The sequence below is a fragment of the Rhinichthys klamathensis genome, unplaced genomic scaffold, assembly GCF_029890125.1.
Source record: "Rhinichthys klamathensis goyatoka isolate OS25496 unplaced genomic scaffold, OSU_Roscu_1.1 h1tg000289l_1, whole genome shotgun sequence".
In the NCBI taxonomy this organism is placed as follows: domain Eukaryota; kingdom Metazoa; phylum Chordata; class Actinopteri; order Cypriniformes; family Leuciscidae; genus Rhinichthys; species Rhinichthys klamathensis.
In genome coordinates, this window is record NW_026606808.1 from 910,442 (window position 1) to 937,220 (window position 26,779).

The 26,779-nt window shown below is 40.1% G+C and overlaps 2 protein-coding genes across 2 annotated transcripts; both read right to left on the reverse strand.

Annotated features, from left to right (window-relative positions):
• Positions 1-7,585: 7,585 nt before the first annotated feature.
• On the reverse strand, positions 7,586-10,821 carry b3galt10.1 (beta-1,3-galactosyltransferase 10, tandem duplicate 1). Its single transcript, XM_056269779.1, has 2 exons — positions 10,728-10,821; positions 7,586-8,884 (listed from the first exon to the last, which is right to left on the reverse strand). Exons 1-2 carry the CDS (start codon positions 10,781-10,783, stop codon positions 7,747-7,749), a joined length of 1,194 nt encoding a protein of 397 aa, XP_056125754.1. The 5' UTR covers positions 10,784-10,821; the 3' UTR covers positions 7,586-7,746.
• Positions 10,822-12,885: 2,064 nt separating this feature from the next.
• Positions 12,886-25,569, reverse strand: glis2a (GLIS family zinc finger 2a). The gene is made up of 7 exons (XM_056269778.1): positions 25,179-25,569; positions 20,001-20,146; positions 17,902-18,041; positions 16,144-16,314; positions 15,395-15,528; positions 14,926-15,044; positions 12,886-13,831 (listed from the first exon to the last, which is right to left on the reverse strand). The coding sequence occupies exons 2-7, from the start codon at positions 20,134-20,136 to the stop codon at positions 13,200-13,202; spliced, it is 1,332 nt and encodes a 443-aa protein (XP_056125753.1). The 5' UTR covers positions 20,137-20,146; positions 25,179-25,569; the 3' UTR covers positions 12,886-13,199.
• Positions 25,570-26,779: the final 1,210 nt, after the last annotated feature.

The following is a 26,779-nucleotide window of genomic DNA, read 5'->3' on the forward strand; positions in this document are numbered from 1 at the left end:
AAGGTCTTTCTCATAATTTTTTTATTTTGTAATATTTTGTAACTATTGATGTAATATTAACCCTTACTAGATAGAACTTACTAAATGTTATTTTAAGGCTATCGTTGTTATCATAGAAATGTTTGTATAGAGTGATAAAAGGCAAAATGGTCAATAAATTAGAAGTTAAGGTATTTTGCCTTTGTATGACCCATTATTGTTTTGCAGATAATGCAAAGGCAGAATACAGTAACTTCCGAATAGGGGTCAAAGGTCAAGTTTGAGCTAAATATTTTTTAATGTAGATAAATATATTCATTATGACAACTACTTGGCAAATTTTCATTGTCCTACCTATCATACAATTGGCTGGACAACAAAAAAACTTTAAAGTCATTTTTCTCAGTTTCACACTCTGGTGAGTTAAGGTCTTTTGCCTTTGTAGGGCAGTGTAGTCGACTGGAGACTCGCTGATGTGTAGTTAGGGAGCGGATACTGTAGTCGACTGGAGACTCGCTGATGTATAGTTAGGGAGCGGATGCTGTAGTCGACTGGAGACTCGCTGAAGTATAGTTAGGGAGCGGATGCTGTAGTCGACTGGAGACTCGCTGAAGTATAGTTAGGGAGCGGATGCTGTAGTCGACTGGAGACTCGCTGAAGTATAGTTAGGGAGCGGATGCTGTAGTCGACTGGAGACTCGCTGAAGTATAGTTAGGGAGCGGATGCTGTAGTCGACTGGAGACTCGCTGAAGTATAGCTAGGGAGCGGATGCTGTAGTCGACTGGAGACTCGCTGAAGTATAGCTAGGGAGCGGATACTGTAGTCGACTGGAGACTCGCTGATGTATAGTTAGGGAGCCGATGCTGTAGTCGACTGGAGACTCGCTGAAGTATAGTTCGGGAGCGGATGCTGTAGTCGACTGGAGCCTCGCTGAAGTATAGTTAGGGAGCGGATGCTGTAGTCGACTGGAGACTCGCTGATGTATAGTTAGGGAGCGGATACTGTAGTCGACTGGAGACTCGCTGATGTATAGTTAGGGAGCGGATGCTGTAGTCGACTGGAGACTCACTGATGTATAGTTAGGGAGCGGATGCTGTAGTCGACTGGAGACTCGCTGAAGTATAGTTAGGGAGCGGATGCTGTAGTCGACTGGAGACTCGCTGAAGTATAGTTAGGGAGCGGATGCTGTAGTCGACTGGAGACTCGCTGAAGTATAGTTAGGGAGCGGATGCTGTAGTCGACTGGAGACTCGCTGAAGTATAGTTAGGGAGCAGATGCTGTAGTCGACTGGAGACTCGCTGAAGTATAGTTAGGGAGCGGATGCTGTAGTCGACTGGAGACTCGCTGAAGTATAGTTAGGGAGCGGATGCTGTAATCGACTGGAGACTCGCTGAAGTATAGTTAGGGAGCGGATGCTGTAGTCGACTGGAGACTCGCTAAAGTATAGTTAGGGAGCGGATGCTGTAGTCGACTGGAGACTCGCTGAAGTATAGCTAGGGAACGGATGCTGTAGTCGACTGGAGACTCGCTGAAGTATAGCTAGGGAGCGGATGCTGTAGTAGTCGACTGGAGACTCGCTGAAGTATAGTTAGGGAGCGGATGCTGTAGTCGACTGGAGACTCGCTGAAGTATACTTAGGGAGCAGATGCTGTAGTCGACTGGAGACTCGCTGATGTATAGTTAGGGAGCGGATGCTGTAGTCGACTGGAGACTCGCTGAAGTATAGTTAGGGAGCGGATGCTGTAGTCGACTGGAGACTCGCTGATGTATAGTTAGGGAGCGGATGCTGTAGTCGACTGGAGACTCGCTGAAGTATAGTTAGGGAGCGGATGCTGTAGTCGACTGGAGACTCGCTGATGTATAGTTAGGGAGCGGATGCTGTAGTCGACTGGAGACTCGCTGATGTATAGTTAGGGAGCGGATGCTGTAGTAGTCGACTGGAGACTCGCTGATGTATAGTTAGGGAGCGGATGCTGTAGTCGACTGGAGACTCGCTGAAGTATAGCTAGGGAACGGATGCTGTAGTCGACTGGAGACTCGCTGAAGTATAGCTAGGGAGCGGATGCTGTAGTAGTCGACTGGAGACTCGCTGAAGTATAGTTAGGGAGCGGATGCTGTAGTCGACTGGAGACTCGCTGAAGTATAGTTAGGGAGCAGATGCTGTAGTCGACTGGAGACTCGCTGATGTATAGTTAGGGAGCGGATGCTGTAGTCGACTGGAGACTCGCTGAAGTATAGTTAGGGAGCGGATGCTGTAGTCGACTGGAGACTCGCTGATGTATAGTTAGGGAGCGGATGCTGTAGTCGACTGGAGACTCCCTGAAGTATAGTTAGGGAGCGGATGCTGTAGTCGACTGGAGACTCGCTGATGTATAGTTAGGGAGCGGATGCTGTAGTCGACTGGAGACTCGCTGATGTATAGTTAGGGAGCGGATGCTGTAGTAGTCGACTGGAGACTCGCTGATGTATAGTTAGGGAGCGGATGCTGTAGTCGACTGGAGACTCGCTGAAGTATAGTTAGGGAGCGGATGCTGTAGTCGACTGGAGACTCGCTGAAGTATAGTTAGGGAGCGGATGCTGTAGTCGACTGGAGACTCGCTGATATATAGTTAGGGAGCGGATGCTGTAGTCGACTGGAGACTCGCTGATGTGTGAACGTAGCTAACGTCAATTATATTTAGACACGCTAGCATATAAGTTATACTAGAATAGTTAGTCTTAGGGAGACACATCTAAAATAGTTAGGTTTGAGGATAGAAAATCCATAACAGCTCTTAGCCTGCCTGGCCCGCATATGACGAGTTACTGGAAGTAATGCCTTGCGGCGAGATTAGGTCTGCCATGGAAACGCGAGAAGCGTGAGGTACCTCGTAGCCACCTTGATGAGCGTTTTGTGTCGGGACATAACTGTCCAGCTCATTTGAGCCTTCCCTTTCTCCAAGATCTTCACACTGAGGTGGGGGGATCTTGAGGAAAGCCATATTAAGCTCGCATCCATCACACTCAAGCGAATTATGCTGATGTGAAGGGAATGCGGGAGTATGGGTTTGCGTCAATGCCTCTGATCGAAGAGACGCTAGCTAGCTATCTCGCAGTAGGCGAGGCATCCACATTGTAGCTGTTCTGTATAGGACATTGTTAGGTGTCCTCTCGCTTGGTGAGTCGTCATGTTGAGGCCCCCCTCTGTGTTTCTCCTTAACGGGAGCTTGACGGGCTACAAGCTGAGTTACTAGGCTCTACTGGAACCTCCTCTGCTGCTCTTTGATATAGTGTTGCTAGGCCTTCTCTCTTCATTTAGGCCTCTGCTCCTCTGGAGCTCCGTCCCCTTACATTTCTGAGTTGTAGGCTCCCTTTCAGCCTCCTTGGAGCTGCCTTGGGTATAGAACGTAGTTAGAGAGTCAGCTTATTGAGGCGTCCATTCTCTGAGCCAGATTTGGGCAGTAGCTCTGAGTTGTAGGCTCTACATTTTGAGCCTCCTCTGGTGAATCTAGGTTGGGCTGAGCCCCAGTTTTATTTTAGTGTCAAGTTGCTAGGTCCTCCCTGACAGGCTTTGGATGTAGCTAGACCTCCTTAAGGCCTCTGTCCCGCAATCTCGGCCTGGGTCTAAGTTGTTAGGCTCTCTGCGAGCCTACTTGGTCACTGTTTTATCTCATCCCTTCAGCGTGGCAGCGTGGGTATTCCGTTCCCCATAGCGACCCCTAGGGGACGCAGCGCAAGTTCCCTTTTGTTCCCTGAGAATAGGGAACGAGACGCTGCGTCACATTGACATGCTTCTGGCATTCCTGCACACATCTCCTTCAGACAAGAAGTGGATGACGTATTTCACAGGTGCCCTTTTATACTCACGGTCACACTGGTGATGAAGTCATAGGCTGCCACCTGCCAATGTCAAGTTCATTGTCGTGTTTAGACTCATGCTTCAGACACCAGTCATGCCGGAGGCATTCCCCTTAGCGACCCCTAATGGATGCAGCGACTCATTCCCTATTCTTAAGGAACCACGGTTACATGCGTAGCCTCAGACGTTTTAAACCATGCCGGCCAGTGAGTGGATATCACACAAGCAATGTGCAAACTTTGAGCGGGAGTTATGCCGGTGAAGAAGTCTCAATCCCCATTAAATCATTCACTACAGAAAGTGAAAGTAAAAACTGATGAGCTTTCGGGGCAGATTCTCTCAGAGACAACAAGAGATACTACACTCACCGGCCACTTTATTAGGTACCCCATGCTAGTAACGGGTTGGACCCCCTTTTGCCTTCAGAACTGCCTCAATTCTTCGTGGCATAGATTCAACAAGGTGCTGGAAGCATTCCTCAGGGACTTTGGTCCATATTGACATGATGGCATCACACAGTTGCCGCAGATTTGTCGGCTGCACATCCATGATGCGAATCTCCCGTTCCACCACATCCCAAAGATGCTCTATTGGGTTGAGATCTGGTGACTGTGGAGGCCATTTTAGTACAGTGAACTCATTGTCATGTTCAAGAAACCAATTTGAAATGATTAGAGCTTTGTGACATGGTGGAAGTAGCCATCAGAGGATGGGTACATGGTGGCCATAAAGGGATGGACATGGTCAGAAACAATGCTCAGGTAGGCCGTGGCATTTAAACGATGCCCAATTGGCACTAAGGGGCCTAAAGTGTGCCAGGAAAACATCCCCCACACCATTACACCACCACCACCAGCCTGCACAGTGGTAACAAGGCATGATGGTTCCATGTTCTCATTCTGTTTACGCCAAATTCTGACTCTAACATCTGAATGTCTCAACAGAAATCGAGACTCATCAGACCAGGCAACATTTTTCCAGTCTTCAACTGTTCAATTTTGGTGAGCTCTTGCAAATTGTAGCCTCTTTTTCCTATTTGTAGTGGAGATGAGTGGTACCCGGTGGAGTCTTCTGCTGTTGTAGCCCATCCGCCTCAAGGTTGTGCGTGTTGTGGCTTCACAAATGCTTTGCTGCATACCTCGGTTGTAACGAGTGGTTATTTAAGTCACTGTTGCCCTTCTATCAGCTCGAACCAGTCTGGCCATTCTCCTCTGACCTCTGGCATCAACAAGGCATTTCCGCCCACAGAACTGCCGCTCACTGGATGTTTTTTCTTTTTCGGACCATTCTCTGTAAACCCTAGAGATGGTTGTGCGTGAAAATCCCAGTAGATTAGCAGTTTCTGAAATACTCAGACCAGCCCTTCTGGCACCAACAATCATGCCACGTTCAAAGTCACTCAAATCAACTTTCTTCCCCATACTGATGCTCGGTTTGAACTGCAGGAGATTGTCTTGACCATGTCTACATGCCTAAATGCACTGAGTTGCCGCCATGTGATTGGCTGCTTAGAAATTAAGTGTTAACGAGCAGTTGGACAGGTGTACCTAATAAAGTGGCCGGTGAGTGTAGATCCTACTTCAACAAATGCTGATGACGGGATATAACTTTCTTAATTCTTAATTTCTTTCTTAACCTTCTCTTCCGTCCAATAAACGTAGTGAAAGTAAGTGAAAACATAGTTTTCATTGATGACTGATTATTGCAGTGTTCGGACATAGCCTATTATAGACTGTTAATAATTTTTATTATTGACCTATAATTCATTGTATAATAGACCTAGATGTTTTTAAATCATTTTCAATAAGGGGCAAGCTAATCTATCTAATTTTTTATTATCCGCTATGAAATTATTGCAGTGCAAAATTTTGTAATATCAATTTAATAATAAAAGTAGGCCTGCCCTAATAATAATAATAATAATAATTGAATACATAAATTGGAAATGCTAAACCCTCTTGATATCATTAGCTGATGCTTTTGACAATATCTCTGGATACACAGTATCATGGTCTGTCAGCGCAACCCGTCACGGGGGTTTATCGCGCGTGTTTCATACGTATAGTGTGAGCGGAAGTCGCAGCTCGACATTCAGACCATATAGTGTGAGCACATAAAACGTGAGCTTTGGCTTTACATTGCATGCGATCTACTCGTACAGTGTGAGTTGGTAACCTTGCTGAAATCGCACATTGTACGCTCGCCTTAACACTGGTTGTCAATCTTTAAAATTTTAGTGGAGACATTCAGATACCCCAAACATTTTACAACATTTTTACAAAAAGTATTTTATTTACTTTAATAAATCTAAATTTAAAATAGGAATGACATCCTCTGTTACAAGTATGAACATTAAACACAATTTTGTACCTTAAAGGTGCAGTGTGTATTTTTTAGCGACATCTAGCGGTTCGGTTGCGAGTTGCACTAAGGGCTCAGCCCACTGCTCACCCCTCCCTTTCGAAGCTACGGTGGCTAAAATGGGACAAACATATCGTCGTCTGAGACAGCAGAGAATAGAGTAAGCCAAGAGTGTGTAACATTGTCACTGTTTCTGTACCATAGTCCATTATAAACCACATCATGGATAAAGTTTACAAAGCCATAGTCAGGTGAGGATCAAGGGTCTTAATATATAATATAATAATAGTAATCAGCTGATTGTCTCACAAACGTAACCAGCACATTTCTCCCCACATAGCAAACCCATAATACAGCGAGGGAGAAGAACCACATGAAACTATGCAACTATATATTTTTTCTAACAGGGTAGTAAAAGTTTAGCTGGCTAAATATGAGCTGTTACTGTGGCTGAGCTGGTTAAAGCGTAAAGCCTTGTTTAAACTCGACGCGTCCGCATGAGTCCAAAGGCAAAAATGACATGATTGTAACAGCGCGCGCCTCCTTATCCCCTAGACACCATTTACTACACACAATAGGCTTTTTTTCTCTGATTTTGAAAACTCTTCGCGATCGACTTAAAATGCTTCCAAGATCGACGGGTTGGTGATTCCTGTAACATACTGTTTTACGGTCAATGAAAAAGAGTACTAATCAGCTGTCTCACGAAGGTAACCAGCACATTTATCCGCACATAGCAAAGCCATAACACAGCGAGGGAGAAGAACTAAGTTATATGAAACAATCCAACTACATATTTTACACCACTGACAAGGGAAAAGTCACTACTCACGGTGTTTATGGCTAGCTTCTAGGTTTCTGCGGCTTCTCTTTCAAGGTAGTGATTAAACGCGCTCTGTAGCGCTGTGTGTTCGCGTTCGGCTACTGTAGAAACATGACGTCACAATATGTCGACCTTTATAGAAGGGGGTGCCCGCGGTTATGTAGATATAAATGTCTCATTCTAAGGTAATAAAAACATTACGGTTTATTAAGTAAGCTCTTTATACACCACTGAAAACATAGTTATGGATGTCATATTGCATTTCTGTTAATAGATACTCAAAATTTTAACACATTGCACCTTTAATGCCATGACAAAGTTTAGTATTATTTTATATGCAACATAAAAGATTCTCGAATTTAACTTATTTTCAATTACTACTCTTTCAAGAAATGCACATGCACACACACACACACACACACACACAGACATATACATACACTTTATAAATATTATATATAATATTTATTATACATATTAGACAATTTAAAAAGAAATAATCTAAAAGACAAAATAAGTTAAAATATACATTTATAAATAACTTTACTTAATGACCTTTACATACTAGTCTTTTAAAAAAAATGTTTTGAGTTCACTGATTGTCTGCCATAAAAACAAATGTTACAAAAAATATCCTGAAAAAAAAATGCATTTTTTTCCCAAACATTTGTGCATCATCATCACAGTCTCGCGTCTTATGTAAATCAAATTCAGGCAACAGCTAAACACTCAAACTTTGGTCCTTTTATGTGGGCCTCTTTACGTCCTTCCAGATGTCTATTAGCTGCTGTGGGGATCCCAGGATTGTTGTAATGACCCTGAGAAAATCTTCTCGTTTATATTGTCCCAGATAGGCTCTAAACTGTGAAGGGTCTGGGGGGGATGAGGGTGTAATACCCACATGTTTCACACAAGCGCCCACATATGCGTCTTCTATGTTGAAGGGCTTTATTTCCTTGGAAGCCTCAACTATTTTTTCTGGCAGGTCATTGGAGAAAACATATCCCATTCCCAGCAGGTAAGTGGGGTATTTCGGTTCGGGGTACAACTCCTCCGACACGTACCATTTTGAGTTTTTGTTTCTGACGACAGGCCGGTCCCACATCACCATTCCAGTGATGTAGTTCTGTCTGGGTGTGTTGGGTGCCAATAGAAGAGTCATCAAGTTTTCCATGTTTAAGTACATGTCAGAATCGACCTTCATACTGAAATTGGCTTGAGGACAACGAGTGGCCAACCAGTCCATGATCACCATCGTCTTTATGGTCAGGTTGAAGTACGAGTCCACAAAGTTGCTCTGCAGTAAGTCTCCGTGTTGTCGGCTCTCTTCCTCCAGCTGCTGTTGAGCTTTTTCAGAGTCGGATCCTCCAGTCAAACCCACCAAGAACAGAGTCATCACTGCTTTTCCCTGGACTGTGCTCTCATTCCCCCACGTGCTCCGGATGGCGTTTCGAGCTTCTACCTGATGGGGCGCCACAGGGACCATCAAGACCAGGAACGGATTCTGCTGACATTTATCAGGTTCATCCAGAATGTAATGATAGTTGCTTGGATGAGCTATGTGATAATGCACTGAAATGTCTGTGGTTTGTGTAGAAATTTGTGTAGCTCTTTGTTGGACTTGTTGATGAGTTTTGGGTGCGGGCGCCGGTGCTAAAAATATGGTTTGATTATCACGGCCAGAAGGGAACTCAATAGCCACGTAAAAGGAGCGTATCTGATTTACCACATTTTTATACAAGGTGCCAGGAGGTGCAGTGGTCTTGAGAGAGAAATCAGAGAAGTAAATAATGGCAGGCAATAAGAATGTCAATGTGAGCAGCAGAATGAATCCTTTTTTAATGAGGCAACTGCGTGGACCTCTATCCTGAGCCAAACTGCATCTAAGAGAGACAAAAAACAGTAAAGGTATTAAATGAAGTACATTCCATTGATATCATTTAGGCTTATAATTTTATCAGAAATATATTGGCACAACAAGAGTGAGGAGATTTGAATGAATGAATGAATGAATGAACAGACAATTAAAGAGTCAGTATCAAACTTCAACATTCAGTACCTGTCAAACTTTTGGAAACATTTTTTTTATGCTTTTGAACGAAATCTCTTATGCTCACAGAGACTTTATTTATTTCATAAAAATACAGTAAAAACAGTAATATAGCAAAATATAATTAGAAAATTTAAAGAACTATTTAAAGAACTTGCAAAGCTGAATTATCAGCATCATTACTCCAGTCTTTAGTGTCACATCCTTCAGAAATCATTCTAATATGCTGATTTGCTGCTCGAAAAACATTTCTGAAGACTGTACATAATGAAAAATTATGAAACATGAAGATGATGCTGAAAATTCTCACTGGAATAAATTACACTTTTAAATAGAATAGAAAATAATTTTTTTAAATTGCAATAATATTTTACAATATTACTGTTTTGCTGTATTTTTGATTAAATAAATGCAAACTTGGTGAGCATTAGAGACATCTTTAAAAAAACATGTTAGAACATTAATTTAGAAATTTAGAAACGTTTGAATCTGGGTGGGAAGTAAAAGACAACATTAAAATTAATGTTAAAGTGCTGAAAGGTCAATTAGGCCTACTCATCATTAAAGTCATTTTGCCTTCATTATGGCTTATAACTTTTGTCATAAGGTTAAAATATTTGTTATACCCGACCAGAAGATGTTCAACATTTTTCCTAAAGGTAAGAATTAAAGGATGAATACTAAAAGAAATATAGCTAACGTAGCCTACACTATAGGCCTACTGTAATTTACACAAGATTTGCAAACTCCATGAATTATCAGCTAAGGGTATATCCCTTCAGTTAGACAGAACAGACAAATGTCACATTAGACAAGGAAGTTGTGTTTGAATAATTACATTTCTTATTTATCTGAGGTAAACTAAACTCAATTCTCATGTATCCAGACACCCCAGGCACAACCAAGCAATGGCCCTGAACAGTGTTCAATGTCAACCTTGTAACAACGCTGTAACAACTTTCACCACACAACGTAGTTACAGCAACCTTTTGGCCATGTTGTTAAAACGATGTTAGAAGGTTGGATTGTGCCAACATGTTTGCTGGGTTCTGTGTCAGCTGTTCTTCTTACATCACGATATTGACAATAAACAACGGACCTTTTTGCCTCGAAATTTCGGTAATGTGATCTCTGTCATGTAGCGTCGCTACACTATGAAGGTTTTTATTGGTATAAATGGTTTCATGAAGAACCTTTAACATTTATGGACCCGTTCCATTGCACAAATGGTTATTTAGAGTGGAAATTGGTTCTGTACATAATTATGTTCTTCACACTAAAGGGGATAAAATGCTTAAGAACGTCATTGAAATGTTCTTTGGGGAACAAACAATCTATGGAACCTTTATTTTCAATGTTTAGTCAGTCACTTTCCAACACTGTTACCATAGCCCATTCTTTTTGAGGTTTAGGCTGTATGATTTAGCGAAATTACATTTTAGAAGTTTACACCATTTTGTCAACGTGACTTGCTTTTAAGATTCAAATGTTTCTAAATTTCCAAATTAATTTTCTAAAAAAAAAATAAAAAAATTCTATTTGTCATATCCATCCATGTTCACAAAATTACCAAACCAGTGCATTATTAAAATACTAGATGACCACAAACTGCCCACAATATTAATTTAATAGACACAAGTTCATGCTTTAAACGAAAGACAAATGAAAGAGCTCACCTCTTCCAGCCATATCCTTTGAAGAGTTTCACCTCCATGTCTTGGTGTGTGTGCATATCTGGATTCAAGGAAGTCAATGGCCCATTTAGCTGAAAACCTGAGAGTTAAAGCTGCCTTAGAATTACAGGTGGCCCTACCCCCCTCCCACCTTATACAGGTGTTCACTGAGGAAGGGGGTTGGGCTAGTGGGCCAGTGGTTATTATCAAATAGACCACACATTTTCCATACGTAGTTAATGTAAAGCACTTCCTCTTCAGGTGTAATACAATTAAAGCAAAATATGCTTCCGCTGATTATATGTATAAACCTCACATTAAACTAACCAAACATTTACCCTTGTGACAAATGAGCCTTTAATCCCCTATAGATAAAACAACACTGTACACATTTTGGTCATTGCACTCTTTATTAGACTTATGCGTCATAGTGCTCGATTTCAAAATCTCATTCCAGTCACATTGACAGACGTCCTGTTGTATGGTAAGACTTCATGAGACATTAGCCTCAACGTCAAGAAAACATTTACGATAGAAGACTATTGAACTAAATCTGGTCAAATACACTCACAATATACATCCAAATGTATTTAATACATTGTATTTTGTCAATAACGACCTTACAATAGAAGGCACTTGGTACTGGTAAAAATATGTTCAATAAAATATCCTGTGCAAATACATTTCATTAAAATACTCGCGCTGGCCGTGACAGGCCATAGTCTTAGCATTTATCCATTGTGCATGGCAGATATCAAATCAGAGCGATACATCGTCATTACATATGGGATTCCTGGTGCCGTTAAAGTGAGAAAGGTCAGCCATGCATAAAGGTTTAGCAATCCGCTAGCCACAGAACTTAATAATGGATAAAAAATAGTGGAGTCCAAGTGGACTCATGTCATCATATGACACAGTTTTGACACAGTCAATGTCTCGTCTTCGAAAATGTACAAAACGTAAACACAGTTGCACCATTAAATGGCTAATAATGAAAAATACAAGCTGATGATTACTTATAGCAATCGCAAATTTTGCTTGACAAAATGATTCAAAAGTAACTTTTCCTATATGTCCCGAATTAATTTTTGGAAGAGAGCGACGTACTGGTATCAAAAATTTGCGAATAAGACGCACATCTGATCTCTTTTAACTAGTTGGTTTGAGACACACTACAATAGGGAGCATGTTGGTTATACGAGATTTTTATTTTATTGGAATTAATAAAATGATTTTTTTTAAAAAGTATCACATTTCAACCTAATTTTTCAGTTGAGATTATCTCTGCTGCCTTCTTGCACTCATTTAACGTTAACAACACGAATAATTTAATAACACTTTTAAAAGTAAGAATGAGTGAGGAATGTTTATTTTTCATGCTGTACATTGTAATGCTGTGATGCCTAAATTCACTTGACTGATTTTAGGGTTTTATTTTTCATGTAATGTCTATTCTTAATGGAACATATCCGGCCTACTCGTTGTCCTAGTTGTGGAAAAAAAGCGAATGGTTTAGTACAAACAGCTTTGTTAGCTCACAGCAGGTGTTCAGCATAGTTCTAAAGATGTGCGTCGTATCGTATGCTTTTCATGTTCACATCCTGTTCACTTTGTTTGGAGTCAAAGCAGCATAATTATGAATTAGGAAGCTCCGCCCACAAGGCGTTTCTCGTCAGACATCACATTAAGTACATTCTGACGTCTTTGATGACAATGATTTATAATATGCACATTTGCTGCATGAATATTACTGTCGGGAAGTACTGAAAAATCAATATTTGAATGTTGACACATAATAATGTGTATTTAAGCACTCCATATGTAAACTTTCCAACATGATTCTCCTGAAAGGCAGCACCTTAATGACTAATCCAAATAGTGTGTGTGCGATTGACTGAATTGTCTAACTTCCGTGTACTGTGAAGATCATTTTAACGAGTCCACACCAACAATAGATAACATTGTTTATTCTAAGTGTTTTGTCGTCTGTAGCTTTAAATGCTCCAGCTCGTTAAAGCAGGATGGATACTGATTGGCTGTCAATGTTTTGATCATTTATCACCTGGAAAAAATCGTTCTGAAAGTGATTTCAATGACATCGTTCCTCTGTGTCGTTATCGTTAAAATTGTGGTGTGGACTGCAATTTTCACAGAGTTAGAACAATAGTTATCGTTATTGTCCTTGGTGTAAACAGCCCGTAAGGCCTTGTTCAGAAGCAAAATAAGCATTTTTGGCGTATCATACACAAACCAGTTTTGTTTTTGTAGTGTGAACAGAAAACAAACAAACCGGATTCACATCACATTCGTGAACAATTCAAAATCTGAACTCCCAACGGTTAGATTATATTTCCAAGTCGTTTTTTTAAGCCTCATTCGGGACGAGATGTAACGGATCTGCTTTCATTCAGTTTGATCAGGTGTGAAATCCAAATCAGATTTGTGTGCAGTGTGAACAAGGCGATATGACTCTCTTTACGTGGTCGCCACCTGTTTCAAGAACAGCATTCCCGGAGGGATCACGACCCATGAGTGAGGGCCCAGTCCTGCTCCCATCCTATCTTCATCATCATCAGCATCCTCCTCTTCCTCAACCCCTCTTTCAAACTGACCTCCACTGAGTCCAAATGGCGGCAACAACAAGGGGTGTAAGATAGGCACCTTCCCAAGCCCAAGAGCACCGGAGCTCGGGTACAGCACCGGCCCTGCTCCTAAAAGCGGGCCGAGCCTGGACAGATCCAGGGGGTGACCGCCAAGGGGCCCGGTAAAGGTGTGAGCCCCAAATAAGGTTGTCGCAGCACCTGGCAAGATGAAATGAGCCGCCCCTGGGTAAGATCGATCCATACGTCGGCCGTCAACCGATGATGCGCCATCCGATTCCAGCCTGTTGATTCTGGGAGAGGTGGCGCGTTCCTGCACTACAGCGTGGCCGTGTGCCTTGATGTGTTTGCGGAGGGAACTGGGGTCGGTGTAGCGCTTCAGACACCCCACCATTTTACAGCAGTAGGGCTTGTCCACGTAGTGCGTGCGCGTGTGTTTGAAGCGGTCGCTGGAGTTCGAGTAGCGCTTGTTGCAGCCTTCATACGGACAGATGTACGGCTTCTCTCCTGAGAGGGCAGAAGAGCAAGAGATAATCAATGGCTTGTACTGGAGGAATGCAGGGTTCGAAACAGCTGAGGTCTGTCAGGGACAACCAGACGGCACAGGCCTGTAGAGACCTGTCATTTTGTGTGGGGAAATGGTGATGTGTCTGAATGTTAGAGTTTTTTTGGGAGTGTCAAAACTAATGGTATTAAAAACGTAAACAATACAAATCAAATTCTACAATTAATTCTACAGACTCAAATTGGTACTCAGAGCGCTGATTAAAATATTGGTGCAACTATTAAAAATATTGTCTGATAGCATAATCAATATAAATATTAAAAATATTAAACATAATTATAAACATATAGATTTACAAATATAAAAATATATTAAAAAGATTAAAAAAAAACTTTTTTATCAAATAAAATAATATAGATTTATAAATATATTAAAAACATAACATTTTTTTTTTTTTTTGTAAAATAAAATCATTTAGATTTATAAATATAAAAATACATTAAAAAAGCACTATATTTATACAATAATTATTGATTTAATTGTAATTAATTATTAAATAATTTTGAATTACTAATATTATTATTAATAAGAAAAATTATTAAATCAAATCATTTAAGTACTTTTATTTAACATTGATTGCTTTTGTATTATAATTTCAATATCTGAATGGTTTCTTGAATACTTGATGCTGCTGTTAGATACCTAAAAAACATCAGTCACCATTTACTTTATTCTGAAAGAAGAATGTCATATACACCTAGGATGGCTTCAGGGTGAGTAAATCATGGGCTAATCTTAATTTTTGGGTGAAGCCATCCTAAGTGTAAGTGTATATGACTAAATGTATTAAGGGGGTCATATAATGCCATTTTTGTACAAGTTAATATGTACATGCCATTGCTTTATTTGTTTAATATAATAATATGTACATTTTTAAATATTACTGAAATTTCAGTATTGTAGAAACCCTTATTTAAATGTGAGCTAATGGTTTTATATATATATACATATCTGATGTGTACCATATTATCTGTGTGTGCATATTTGATGTTTCACACACAGAAACTGGTTCTTACTGCAAATGCGTGGATCTCACCTGTGTGTGAGCGTGTGTGTATTTTCAGGTTTTCCAGGCGGGAAAAGCTCTTGTGGCAGGTAGGACAGTGATGAGGTTTCTCATTGGTATGAGTCCGGATATGAATCAGCATCTTGTACCTGCGTTAAACAAATGGATACTGGATTAGTGCTGTACTGTACACACACACTGTCCAAGAGCAAACATATCTCGGAGTGATGGTTTTAGAATTAATTTCATAATCATGAATTATTTTTTTAAAGAATGAAAATATATATATATATATATATGTATGTGTGTGTATGTATGTGTATATAGATACATATTCTTAAAAAAAATTATGATTATGAAAAACTAATACATAAATGCAAATATATCTTGAGTTCTTTTTTTCTTACCTACTTTATTTTTCTTCTTTTAAGCATAAACCTCACCAAATTTAGCTTAGAAATAATGCTTAAATCCCATGAATGCGCGTATGTTGTCTGACCTGGCATTAAAGCCTCTTCCCTTGCGCGCGCAGCCCTCCCAGTGGCAGCAGTATCCTGAATTCTTCTCCGGTTTCACATGCGAGTCATTCACATGGTCCACCAGATCCTGCAGGCTCTCGAACAGCAGATGGCACTACAGAGTAAAGTCAGAGAGCGCAGGAGGAGCAGAGAGGAAGATGAGGAGCACAGAATGAACATATTGTGTGAATAGCGCTTTTAATATTTAAAGGTGCTGTATGTCTTTTTTTTTTTTTTTACTGTACTAAAGCACAAAAACACCATAATATGTTTGCAGAGAATTAGGAAACATGCTAAGTTCACATAGGCTATGTTACTCAGAAAAACAATGCTACAGCCAGTTATTCTACTTTGAAATGTAGGTACAATACAAAATTAGCATCAACAATGCTAGTATGTTGTGGGTGGTTGCCAAAGTCATTTCATTCGGCGGCCATCTTTGAAACAGCTCTCGGGAAACTATTTCAATCATGCAAGTACAGCTTAAAACTTTATAGTTATTATAGTTATCGTTCTTAATGTGAATGGCCCTTAAGTCTATTGGATTTTTTTGTTTTTTATCACCCACGTCCATTCACTCAAGTCACTCATGTCCATTATTTCCTGTTTTATAATATGTTTGCACTGTCCTTGTTAATGTGTTTCTCTTGGAAACCGATTATGGCATTCATTTAGTCATCAACCTCATGATCATGTATCAAAACAGTAAAACAGGCTCTCTGTCACTCACCTTCAGCCAGCGGCAGGCCAGCTGCTCGTCACTAGAGGGCTCAGGGGAGTGCCGACCAATCAGCATCGAGGAGGGCAGGCGCAGGGCACTCTCTGCACCAATGGGGAGAAAGAACTGGAAACCTGGAGGAGGAGAGGCGCTGTCCTCGTGATACGTGGTACTTTCGGATTCCTGTGAGTAGAAGAGCGTATGTGTCAGTAATTCATTTATGAATCATGCCCGACTCATCATGGTTCAGAAGTAGGAGACCACCTCATGCTCGAACAAGTCCGAACATGTTCCGATCAGGGGTTCAGATCAGGACACTGTGTGAGACTGGACTAAAATGAATTAGTGTGTAGGTGAATTGAATTATGGGACTGTGCATAAGGCAGTCATTCTTCCAGCAGAACGTAGAAGAAACGTTGTCTACACCACAGACTTCATCCTAGTGATTTTAATCATTAGGATTATGGAAGCTTGTTTCCGCCACAGAATAAAACATTTTAAAATATAATTGCGACTTTTTATCTCACATTTGCGAGTTTACGTTTCCCAATTCCCAATTCTGACTTTATAACACAACAATTAGGAGAAATAAAGTCACAATTGCATGATATAAAGTCACAATTGCGTGATATAAAGTCAGAATTGCATGAAATAAACTCACAATTCTGACTTTTTTTCTCGCAATTGCGAGTTTATATCATGCATCTCTTTATACACTGAACAAAATTATAAACGCAACTCTTTTGTTTTTGCCCCCATTTTTCATGAGCTGAACTCAAAGATCTAAGACTTTTTCTATGTACACAAAAGGCATATTTTTCTCAAATATTGTTCACAAATCTGTCTAAATCTGTGTTAGTGAGCACTTCTCCTTTGCCGAGGTAATCCATCCACCTCACAGGTGTGGCATATCAAGATGCTGATTATACAGCATGATTAATGCACAGGTGTGCCTTAGGCTGGCCACAATAAAAGGCTACTCTAAAAAGGGGGGGGGGGGGGGGGATTATGGTATGGGCAGGCGTATGTTGGGCAGCGAACACAGGTGCATTTTATTAATGGCATTTTGAATGCACAGATATACCGTGACGAGATCCTGAGGCCCATCCTGAGATCCATCCTGAGGATCCTGAGGTTGTTGTGCCATTCAACCACGACCATCACCTGCCCCATAATGATAATGCCCAGCCCCATGTTGCAAGGACCTGTACACAATTCCTGGAAGCTGAAAACATCCCAGTTCTTGCATGGCCAAGGTATTGGGACCCCCCAATACAGTAAAACTGCACATTTTAGAGTGGCCTTTTATTGTGGCCAGCCTAAGGCACACCTGTGCAATAATCATACTGTCTAAACAGCATCTTGATATGGATGGATTATCTCGCCAAAGGAGACAGATTTAGACAGATTTGTGAACAATATTTGAGAGAAATAGGCCTTTTGTGTACATAGAAAAAGTCTTAGATCTTTGAGTCCAGCTCATGAAAAATGGGGGCAAAAACAAAAGTGCTGCAATTCTGACTTTATAGCTACCAATCGCAGTGTTATAAAGTCAGAATTGCAAGTTTATTTCTCACAATTGTGAGTTTATATCTGGCGGAAATAAGCACAAAAATTTGTTTTACTCATAATACTGATTTGAGGCTAAATAAAAGAGTTCATTTTGGACCCTGGTAACACCAGTAACATGCAAATAGGCTTTAGAGTCATGTATTGTACACCTAGCAATTTTGTTCCAAAACAAAAAAAAGCTGTGGGAGAGTTACTCACTGAGGCCAGCAGAGGCGCTGTGGGGCTCCAGCTGGCGCCGCTGTCTATGGGAGAGGGTGGTGAGGGAGAGGAGGATGGAGACAGACTCAGATCCACAGCTGTGCATGATGAAGAGTCTGACATGTCTTTATCAGCTGCATCTGGAGAGAAGAAGAGAGGAGGTTAGTTTGTTACAGGCTCTTTCTGCAGTTACATTTTTAACCCAGTTGGTGGTCAAGAGACTATCTAATCGGCTGCGTCCGAAAACGTAGTCATGTGACTTGTTGCCTCGCTGGCCTATCAGGCAATGACTTTGCCGGCAGCGTTTGTGAACGAAGGTTCCTCACGAAACTGACTTCTGAGCCAGCGTAGCAGTTTAATGATCTACAGAAAAATAAAGTGAAACAATCGGTCATTTCAACAAAAAAAAAAGTATATACTTTTTAACCACAATTGTTCGTCTTGTGCTGGTCTGCGACGCGCCAGGCATTACGTCATCATGTTGGAAAGGTCACGCTGGACGTAGGCGTAAGTACCGCCCCATTGTTTTAAGTTTCGCACACGAAAGGACCATTTTAAACAATAAAATGACACAAAGACATAAATATGTCATTCATCACACAATATTAAAAGTTTTATTCTAAAAATTCTTATTTAAATTTCCTTCTCCACGCTTCTCCATGGGGCGGTACTTCCGCCTACGTCCAGCGTGACCTTTCCAATTGTGGTTAAAAAGTATATACTTTTTTTTTTTTTTTAAATGACCAAACGTTTCGCTAGATAAGACCTTATTCCTCAGCTGGGATCGTGCAGAGCCGTTTGAAGCTCTCCAAAGCCCTTTGAAACTGCATTGATTTGGACTTCAACAATTTGGATACCGTTGAAGTCCATTGTGTGGAGAAAAATCCTGAAATGTTTTCCTCAAAAAACGTAATTTCTTTTCCACTGAAGAAAGAAAGACATGAGCATTTTGAATGGCATTGGGGTGAGTAAATTATCAGGAAATTTTCATTTTGAGGTGAACTAATCCTTTAATAATGATTAATCTTTCTTTAATTGATACAGTGAAGATTATATGCAGTCATGTTGTTTTACATTTGATTACTTTATTCAATTTCTGTATTGAAAACTATTATTAGACTCAGAAGCACTGTTTAATTTATTTGTATCGTTGCTCTATTGTATTTATTTGTGCTGTTGATTGTAGTTAGATTATTTGTTCTTATTGTCTTTATTTGACAGTACCGGTAGTCCTTTTTTACCCCTGAACATAGCACACACGAACCGTACCGAAACCGTGACCCTAAAACAGTGATAAAAACCGAACCGTGAGTAATTAGAACCATTACACCCCTAATAAACTCCCATGATTTTAGACCTGTCAGGTTCTGCAACAGAGGACCTAGAAGCAAAATTCAAATCAACAATGCTTTATTAATAAGCTCAAACAGTCGCGCTGCCGAGTCTCGAGCCAGATCCACCAACAGGGCTTTTTTGTGGATAAAAGTCTAAATTCAATCCGTTTATCGAATAAAGCAATCGAGTCTCTTCAGAAAATTCATACGCTCAATTCACATGGATCAGTTTTAAAATCTCTTTCACTTTAACTTTTCAAAATGGTAGTTGCATGGACTGTCAATGGAGGGACCGAAATCTCTCAGATTCCATTCAAATATCTTCATTTGTGTTTCGAAGATGAACGAAAGTCTTAAGGGTTTGGAACAACAGGCTGAGTAATCAATGACAGGATTTTCATTTTAGGGTGAACTGTCCCTTTAACATGAACTAACAATACTTATAAAGCCTTTTTAAATCTTGGCTTATGTGAATTTCTACATACAGTATGCCAATGTTTATTAGGCTATTAAAATAAAGAGATTTAGCATCATTAAGAACTAACATGATCTAACAATGTAGATCTTTGTCCCCACTCTCTGACCCCTGAATCGTCTAGAATCGAGTAGTTTTGAATTAGCAAAAATAGTTCTTGAGTGGAATTGAAAACCTGTGAATTGTGAACCAAATCGATTCTATGTCTACTCTACACAAAGATTCACACCCCCAGCTTGAAGCTTCATCTATATAGTCTTGTTATGTAGTGGTTTGTGTGGTTGACTAACCAGGGCTTGTGGACTTGTGCAGTGGCCGGGATATTCGGGCACGAGCAAAGTGCAGCGGGGCACAGATGGACGTCCTGAGCGTCCTGTCAGGGCCAGAGAGAATCTTCAAGTCCAGGGGCTCGTCCAGCGACAGCATGGCTTCGATCCTGAGAAAATCAAACCATATTATTATAATGTTACCGACTTCACAGTGGCACCAACACTGTGAGACAGCAGTGATTTCGCAGTTTGTTTTTTAGAAGGAAATACCCTCTCTCTCACACACACGCAGACACACTCCCACACACGTGCAGCTCCACTTCAGCAACTGTAAGTCATTTACATTTCTTTCTGCCAGACAGGTCACACACACACACACGCACACACACAAGCAGTTCATCACACCAGCAGCCACACTGCAGTCAAAACATGCAGAACGCATTACAGAGATATATAGATCTGAGTTCTTCGCTTTCCTTCATTCTTTTCCCCCCGTCTCGGTCTCTTTCTGTGATGCAGAGGAAAAGTTGATGAAGAGTGGGCCTCTGGCTCCACATCCATGGATTATGTGTGTGTTTGTACAAGGGGGTCCAAAAGTCGGAGACCACTAGTTAAAAAATAAAATAAAATAAAAATAAATCTTAAATCAATAGTCTTAGAGCAGTAGTTAAATTAGGAATGTGCCGATATTAAAATTCTGGCTGATAATTATTTTCATGTTATGGTCGATATTAAAATTCTGTATTATTTTGTTTAAATAAAATAAAATAAATACAATTTAAATCAATCATAGTCTAAGACCACTTGTTAAAATTAGCAATGTGCCGATATTAAAATTGTGGTCGATAATCATTTTCATGTTATGGTTGATATTAAAATTCTGTACTATTTTGTGCAAATTAAATACAATAAAATAAATAAAACTTAAATCAATCATAGTCTAAGACCACTAGTCAAATTAGGAATGTGCCGATATTAAAATGCTGGCTGATAATTATTTTCATGTTATGGTCGATATTAAAATTCTGTATTATTTTGTTTAAATAAAATAAAATAAATACAATTTAAATCAATCATAGTCTAAGACCACTTGTTAAAATTAGGAATGTGCCGATATAAAAATTCTGCTCGATAATGATTTTCATGTTATGGTCGATATTAAAATTCTGTATTATTTTGTGTAAATAAAATTAAAAATAAATAAATAAAACTTAAATCAATCTTTTTAAATGCTGATTTAAAATCAATATATATTAATTTTGACATCACAAGGGGGAAAAAAAAGCAAAAATATCCAATACTGGCCAATACGAAAAAAAATATATATATAAATATAAATTCATTGTGCATCTAGGTATTTTTTTAAATTATAAAATATATTAACAATTTATGTGGGACTTTCTATTGTTTATATCCATGTGTAAATAAAATATCTCCCGCTGGACCCGCTGAATGACTTCTCTCCTGCCTTGATGTGCGTTACATAAATATTCATCTAACCATATAATTACTTTCTTCACTTGCACAGGAATGAGGAAATACAGCACCTTTCAAACACCCCCACATTCATCATTGCCCAAAGCTGCCTTTTTCTTGCAGAGAGCATTGCCTTAACTGTTGAAATGTCCATCTTCCTGCAAACACTTCTGGTTTTCATGTACTTCTGCATGCTTTCTTTTCCTCATTCTTCTGATTTGCTCTCTCACTGTGATATTACACAGTATTGCAAAAGCTTTGAGTGCTGAACACTTCCCCTAGGCTCCTCCCTCGCTGGCATGGGGGTTTGTTTTCAACTTCTTCCTCGAGCTCCACCCTTACTTTCTGAGCTTTACACTCTAACATTGAGACATACAGTATATACACCACACAAACACTGCATGCATTTCTGAACGCCGACCTGCTGGTGACATTCAACACCTATTTTTATGCACATTTTGGGATATCGCATTAAAAAACACTTGATGGAAACGCAAAGATGCGCATAAATTCTAAAGATTTATTTATATTGTTATTTATTCTTTTTATTTTGGCGTGAAATACCACCCAGAAATGTATTGCGTTTCTAGCGTTCTACGTTTGTGATTGTAATCTCTCTTTCTTGTTCTCTGTTTCTCAATCCTCCACATTTGCAAGTGTCTGCAATTCTGGCCCTTTCACTTCTTTGGTTGACTTACACCGAAAAGCAGTGGGTGATCAATCCTTTCCTACTTCTCTTTTTCACTCCCTCCTTCCAAATCTCAGTGATGCAATCCCATTATTTAGCTTGCAATCTCAGAGTCTGGCATGAGGAAGAGAGACAGAAAAAAGAAAGCATGAAAATTGAGTGCTAGTGCCCCAAATACGATGTATATAGGCTCAAGTTTGTGCGATATATCGACGTATTTTTATAAACGACATATAATGACCCGACAATACTGTTTATGTTGATATACAGTAGCTTGATTTTATGAGCGCACCTGAAAAATACACTGTAAAAAAAAAAGTTGCTGCTTTAAATTTTTAAGTTCAATCAACTTGGAGGTTTAAGTCATTTCAACTTAAATTACATTAAACTGACTTTAAAAATGTGTTGAATCTTGTATAACTTATAAAAAAAAGTTGAAAATTGCTTAACTTATTTTAATGAGTTAAAGCAATGTAAAAACATATGTTGTCATAACTCATGGATCATATAATAGTTTACAGTGTATAGCGGAAGACACAGATTGAGGCGATTATGCTGAAGACCCGTGATTAAAAAAACACTCTCTGCCATTCATCCATAACAGGATGAGGGTGGAGAGCAAAACACTGCTAAATAATGAATCACTGATGAGGAAGAAACAACAACATCCTACAGAAGGCAATGAGCACCACATCGCTCCCTCTCTCTCTCTTTTTCTTCATCACTCCTTCTTCACTCTCCACCCCCTGCGTCTGGCAACAGGACAAGGTCAACATAGCCTCCCCTCCTCTAAAATCCCCATTCCTCCTTCTCTCTCTCTCCGTATAGTCTGTCATCCAGACACACACACAAACACACACATTCCTCTGGCCACAGCAGATTCACTCAATTTGTTTCCACTGCGCTTTTAAGTGTACATTAGAAATGCAAAGAGAGAGCCAAGCTCATAAACAATAACAAGAAGCAGCTGCGGGCCGAGCGTGGCGATCGTGCGCAGTTTCTCCAGCGACGCGGAGCAGAGAGAAATCTGGGAGAACGACGCGGCAGAGAATCAGATGGACGGTGTGGATTAAGTGCAATTCGAAATTCTTCAGACTTAATTTTCTCTCCTCTCGCGCTCTCATATTTCTCTCTTTCTCTTGCTCGCTCTGATTTTCCATGCCTTTCCTCCTCCCCTTGGATTGCTCATGATTCGTAGAGGCCTCCAGGAACTCTGTCCAACCTCAAACTCAAGCCAAAGGGGGGAGAGAGATTGATAAAATAGAATGAGACATAAGGGTTGATGAAGAGAAAAGGGAGGGAGGGAGCTCAGGAATGAATTCTCTGTGTTTCTTTTGGAAATTAACATATTTTGCTCAATACCGTGAGTGTACAAAGCGTTCTTGTATAGGTAAAGTTTAGGACAATGTCATGAGGAACTACTGGAGACAAAGAATTTCAGAAGCAGCCATTGGTGGTTGGCGTTTCACAAGACAAGAATGTGCGGTTTCATCTCTCCTTTCTGCTTTCCTCACCCATTCTCTCCGCTGAACCCAATGAACCTCAATGCAAGTGAAAAAACCACATTATAAGTCAAAACAGAAGTATTACGAACACATCCGTGGAAAAAATCACAGTGAACAATGTCTCACGACACCACTGAAACATTCATGCACATACTCCCCAGCCACACACATTCAGCCACAATCTGTCTCTCATTCCATTCCTCAGACTCTCTGTTAATGTTGCATTTTGTTGCATCAGGACTGGGCTTGGCGTTGAACCGAGAACCTCCCAAAGTACTGCCATAACCACCATAGACACTGAGCTAGACTCAGCAAACACCCACATATTCAGATATTCAGATGCCTTTTTGCCATTAGTAATGCCCACACTCTGCCCTCCAAACAACATTTTTTCTCCTCTTTTCCACCTCGCCAACGATAACTTCTACTTCACATTGAGTGAAGTTACGTTTTTTTGATTTCCTCTATCATATGTTTGCCATGATTTCGCAATCGATGAATATTAACTTGTGGGCGTTTCACGGACTATTTATGGGCAACTATGGGCGTGACATGAAGCCGCAAAAGCTGCGCTACATTTAGAATTGATTGTGATTTATTAAAGGAAAAATGCGTAGGATGTGCGTGCGCACGGTTTTATAAATCCGAATATTTCTGTGCGTACGCACGTCCTATGTTTCATCCGTACGCCACTTCTGACGCAAATCCTACGCAAAGTTTTATAAATGAGGCCCCAGATGCTTATTAAAATGCGGATAAATCAACTCATCAACTTACAGTGTAAATCTTTCACTTAAATTGTTGTAGTTCATGAATAAAGTGAAAGCACTTCAAAAAGTAAGTGTTATTATTTATAGAAGATTAAGTTTGCTGTAAAGCAAATGTAGATGCACTTAACTAAACCATATTTATTTTATAAAATATATTTTTTACTAAATAATTTGGAATCTAAAATGCACTCAAAGCCATGTCTAACCAAGTTGTGTTCCAAATTTGAAGCTGATATCACAAAAATTGACCCCGCTAAAAGGTTTTATATACCGTTTCATGGTAACGCAACTTTCAATTTCAAAAAGGGTTTCACAGGATGAATTTTGTTTTTTTATTTATGATGATTACTAATGTGAGTGGGGAAAATGCAATATACTGACTACCGACTGATCAGTCAGAATCAAGTATTCTAGAAAGCTGTACAAAGTAACATGATATTACAGCATCTGGCACACAAATAGACACCCACCCACCTCAGGTGTCCTCCATTCACACCTGTAGCTGCCCTGACATGATCATTTTCATAAGTTATGTAACACCAGGTGGTCTCTGTTTATGACGGAGTCTGTTTTTCAAACCCATTTGGGCTTCAATATCTATTAAGAAATGTGGGTCAGACTGTCTGGGTAAAACTTGAGCAAAACAACACACACACACACACACACACACACACACACACAAAACCCTAATGTTTTTCTAGAGGTGTGCCGATACATTTTGTGTCTGTCCAGATGCACGCGACATGCCCGGCGGTTTTACCTCAATAATGACGTTCCGTCGGATTCCGAAATACGTGACCCGCTGAGACGACTTGAAGAGCGCGCGCGGTCCGTTTAACGCTTAAGATTAAAACGCCAGATGTCTTCATCAAAAACACTCTTGGATCCAGTTGACCATTTCTAACTCACGCACAATGCGAAATTGTTTAGGCTAAAAAAACGTTAACTGTTCGTTTAAGGTAAGAGCATATACAATTGTCGGGAAATATTATGTCAAGTTACGATAAATCGTTCCTAAATAAATACATTTCAAAGGAGCATCGCTTGCTTACGACGCCTGTCTCTACTGTCTCCCGGCTTCTTCCTCAATCTGAAAAAGAGACGGAGGGAGAGGGAGGAGAATAAGACAGAGGGTGGAGGACATGAAATGATGATTCTTTATTTTTTCCTCCAGATGTGGTCTCTCTCTCTCTCTCTCTCTCTCTCTCTCTCTCTCTCTCTCTCTCTCTCTCTCTCTCTCTCTCTCTCTCTCTCTCGTAGATTAGGCTAGGCTACTGTATTATTCTCCCTCCATCCTGCCCTGCTGTGTGACTCCGCCCCCGCATGGAGACGTAGCGTGAAGACGTCTGTCTCGCGTCTGAAAACTCTCGACTTTGGTCGAAGTGTCTTGTCGTAGCCTCCCTTATCCTCAACTCAACTCAACTCTCAGTTTGCTTGTGTAAAAAAACAAAAAACAAAAAAGGTTTCCAGGTTGATTAGCCTACTTTAAAGCCATTCATTTTTGCAATAGGTCTCGTTGGATTTGTGCTTTAATCATTTTGTTTCTGTGAAAAAAATGATCATAACAAAAAGTATTTTACTACATTCATATACAATATATTGTATTTGAATGCTATAAAGTACAATAATACCATGTTGTAGCTATGTATTATGGTAATACTGGCACTTAGCACTCTTTTGTTAGTGTAGCCTAAGTGTCCAGTCAAGACCTTAGTGTAGCCTAAGTGTCCAGTCAAGACCAGGGATGGGCTAACTCGGTCCTGAAGGGCCATTGTCCTGTTAGCTCCAACCCCCATAAAACTCACCTGCTTTAGCCTTCTAGTAATCCTAAAGATATTGATTAGCTGGTTGAGGTGTGTTCGATTAGGGGTTGGTGAAACTCTGCAGGACAGTGGCCCTCCAGGACCAGGACCCATGAGTCAATAGAAGCGCCATCTGGTGGTCACTTGAGATACTGTCTAGAATTAAAGTCCCCATGATTTCAAAATGGACTATTCGTTTTTTTTTTTTTTTTTTTTTTGTGGAATACCAAAGTATTTACTATAAATGATTAATCTGTTATTTATTTTAAATTCATGTGCCCTTGATCTCTTGCAGTGACTTCTCTGATAATGTGTTTATTGGCGCAAGGGCTGGGCAATGCATGTCACTTTTTGCACGCATGATATCACAGCAATCCAATCAATTCCCCATTAACAAAATCAAGTCTTTTTTGCCGTTTCACTCGGACATATGTCAAAATATCGCAACTTCCGTTTCATGCCTTACATTGTTTTACTATGATTTTTTTTTCCTCATTTTTTTGTTTAGTGTAAATGTAGTCAATATAAGTGCACCAAAGTGGTGACCACAACTATGTTC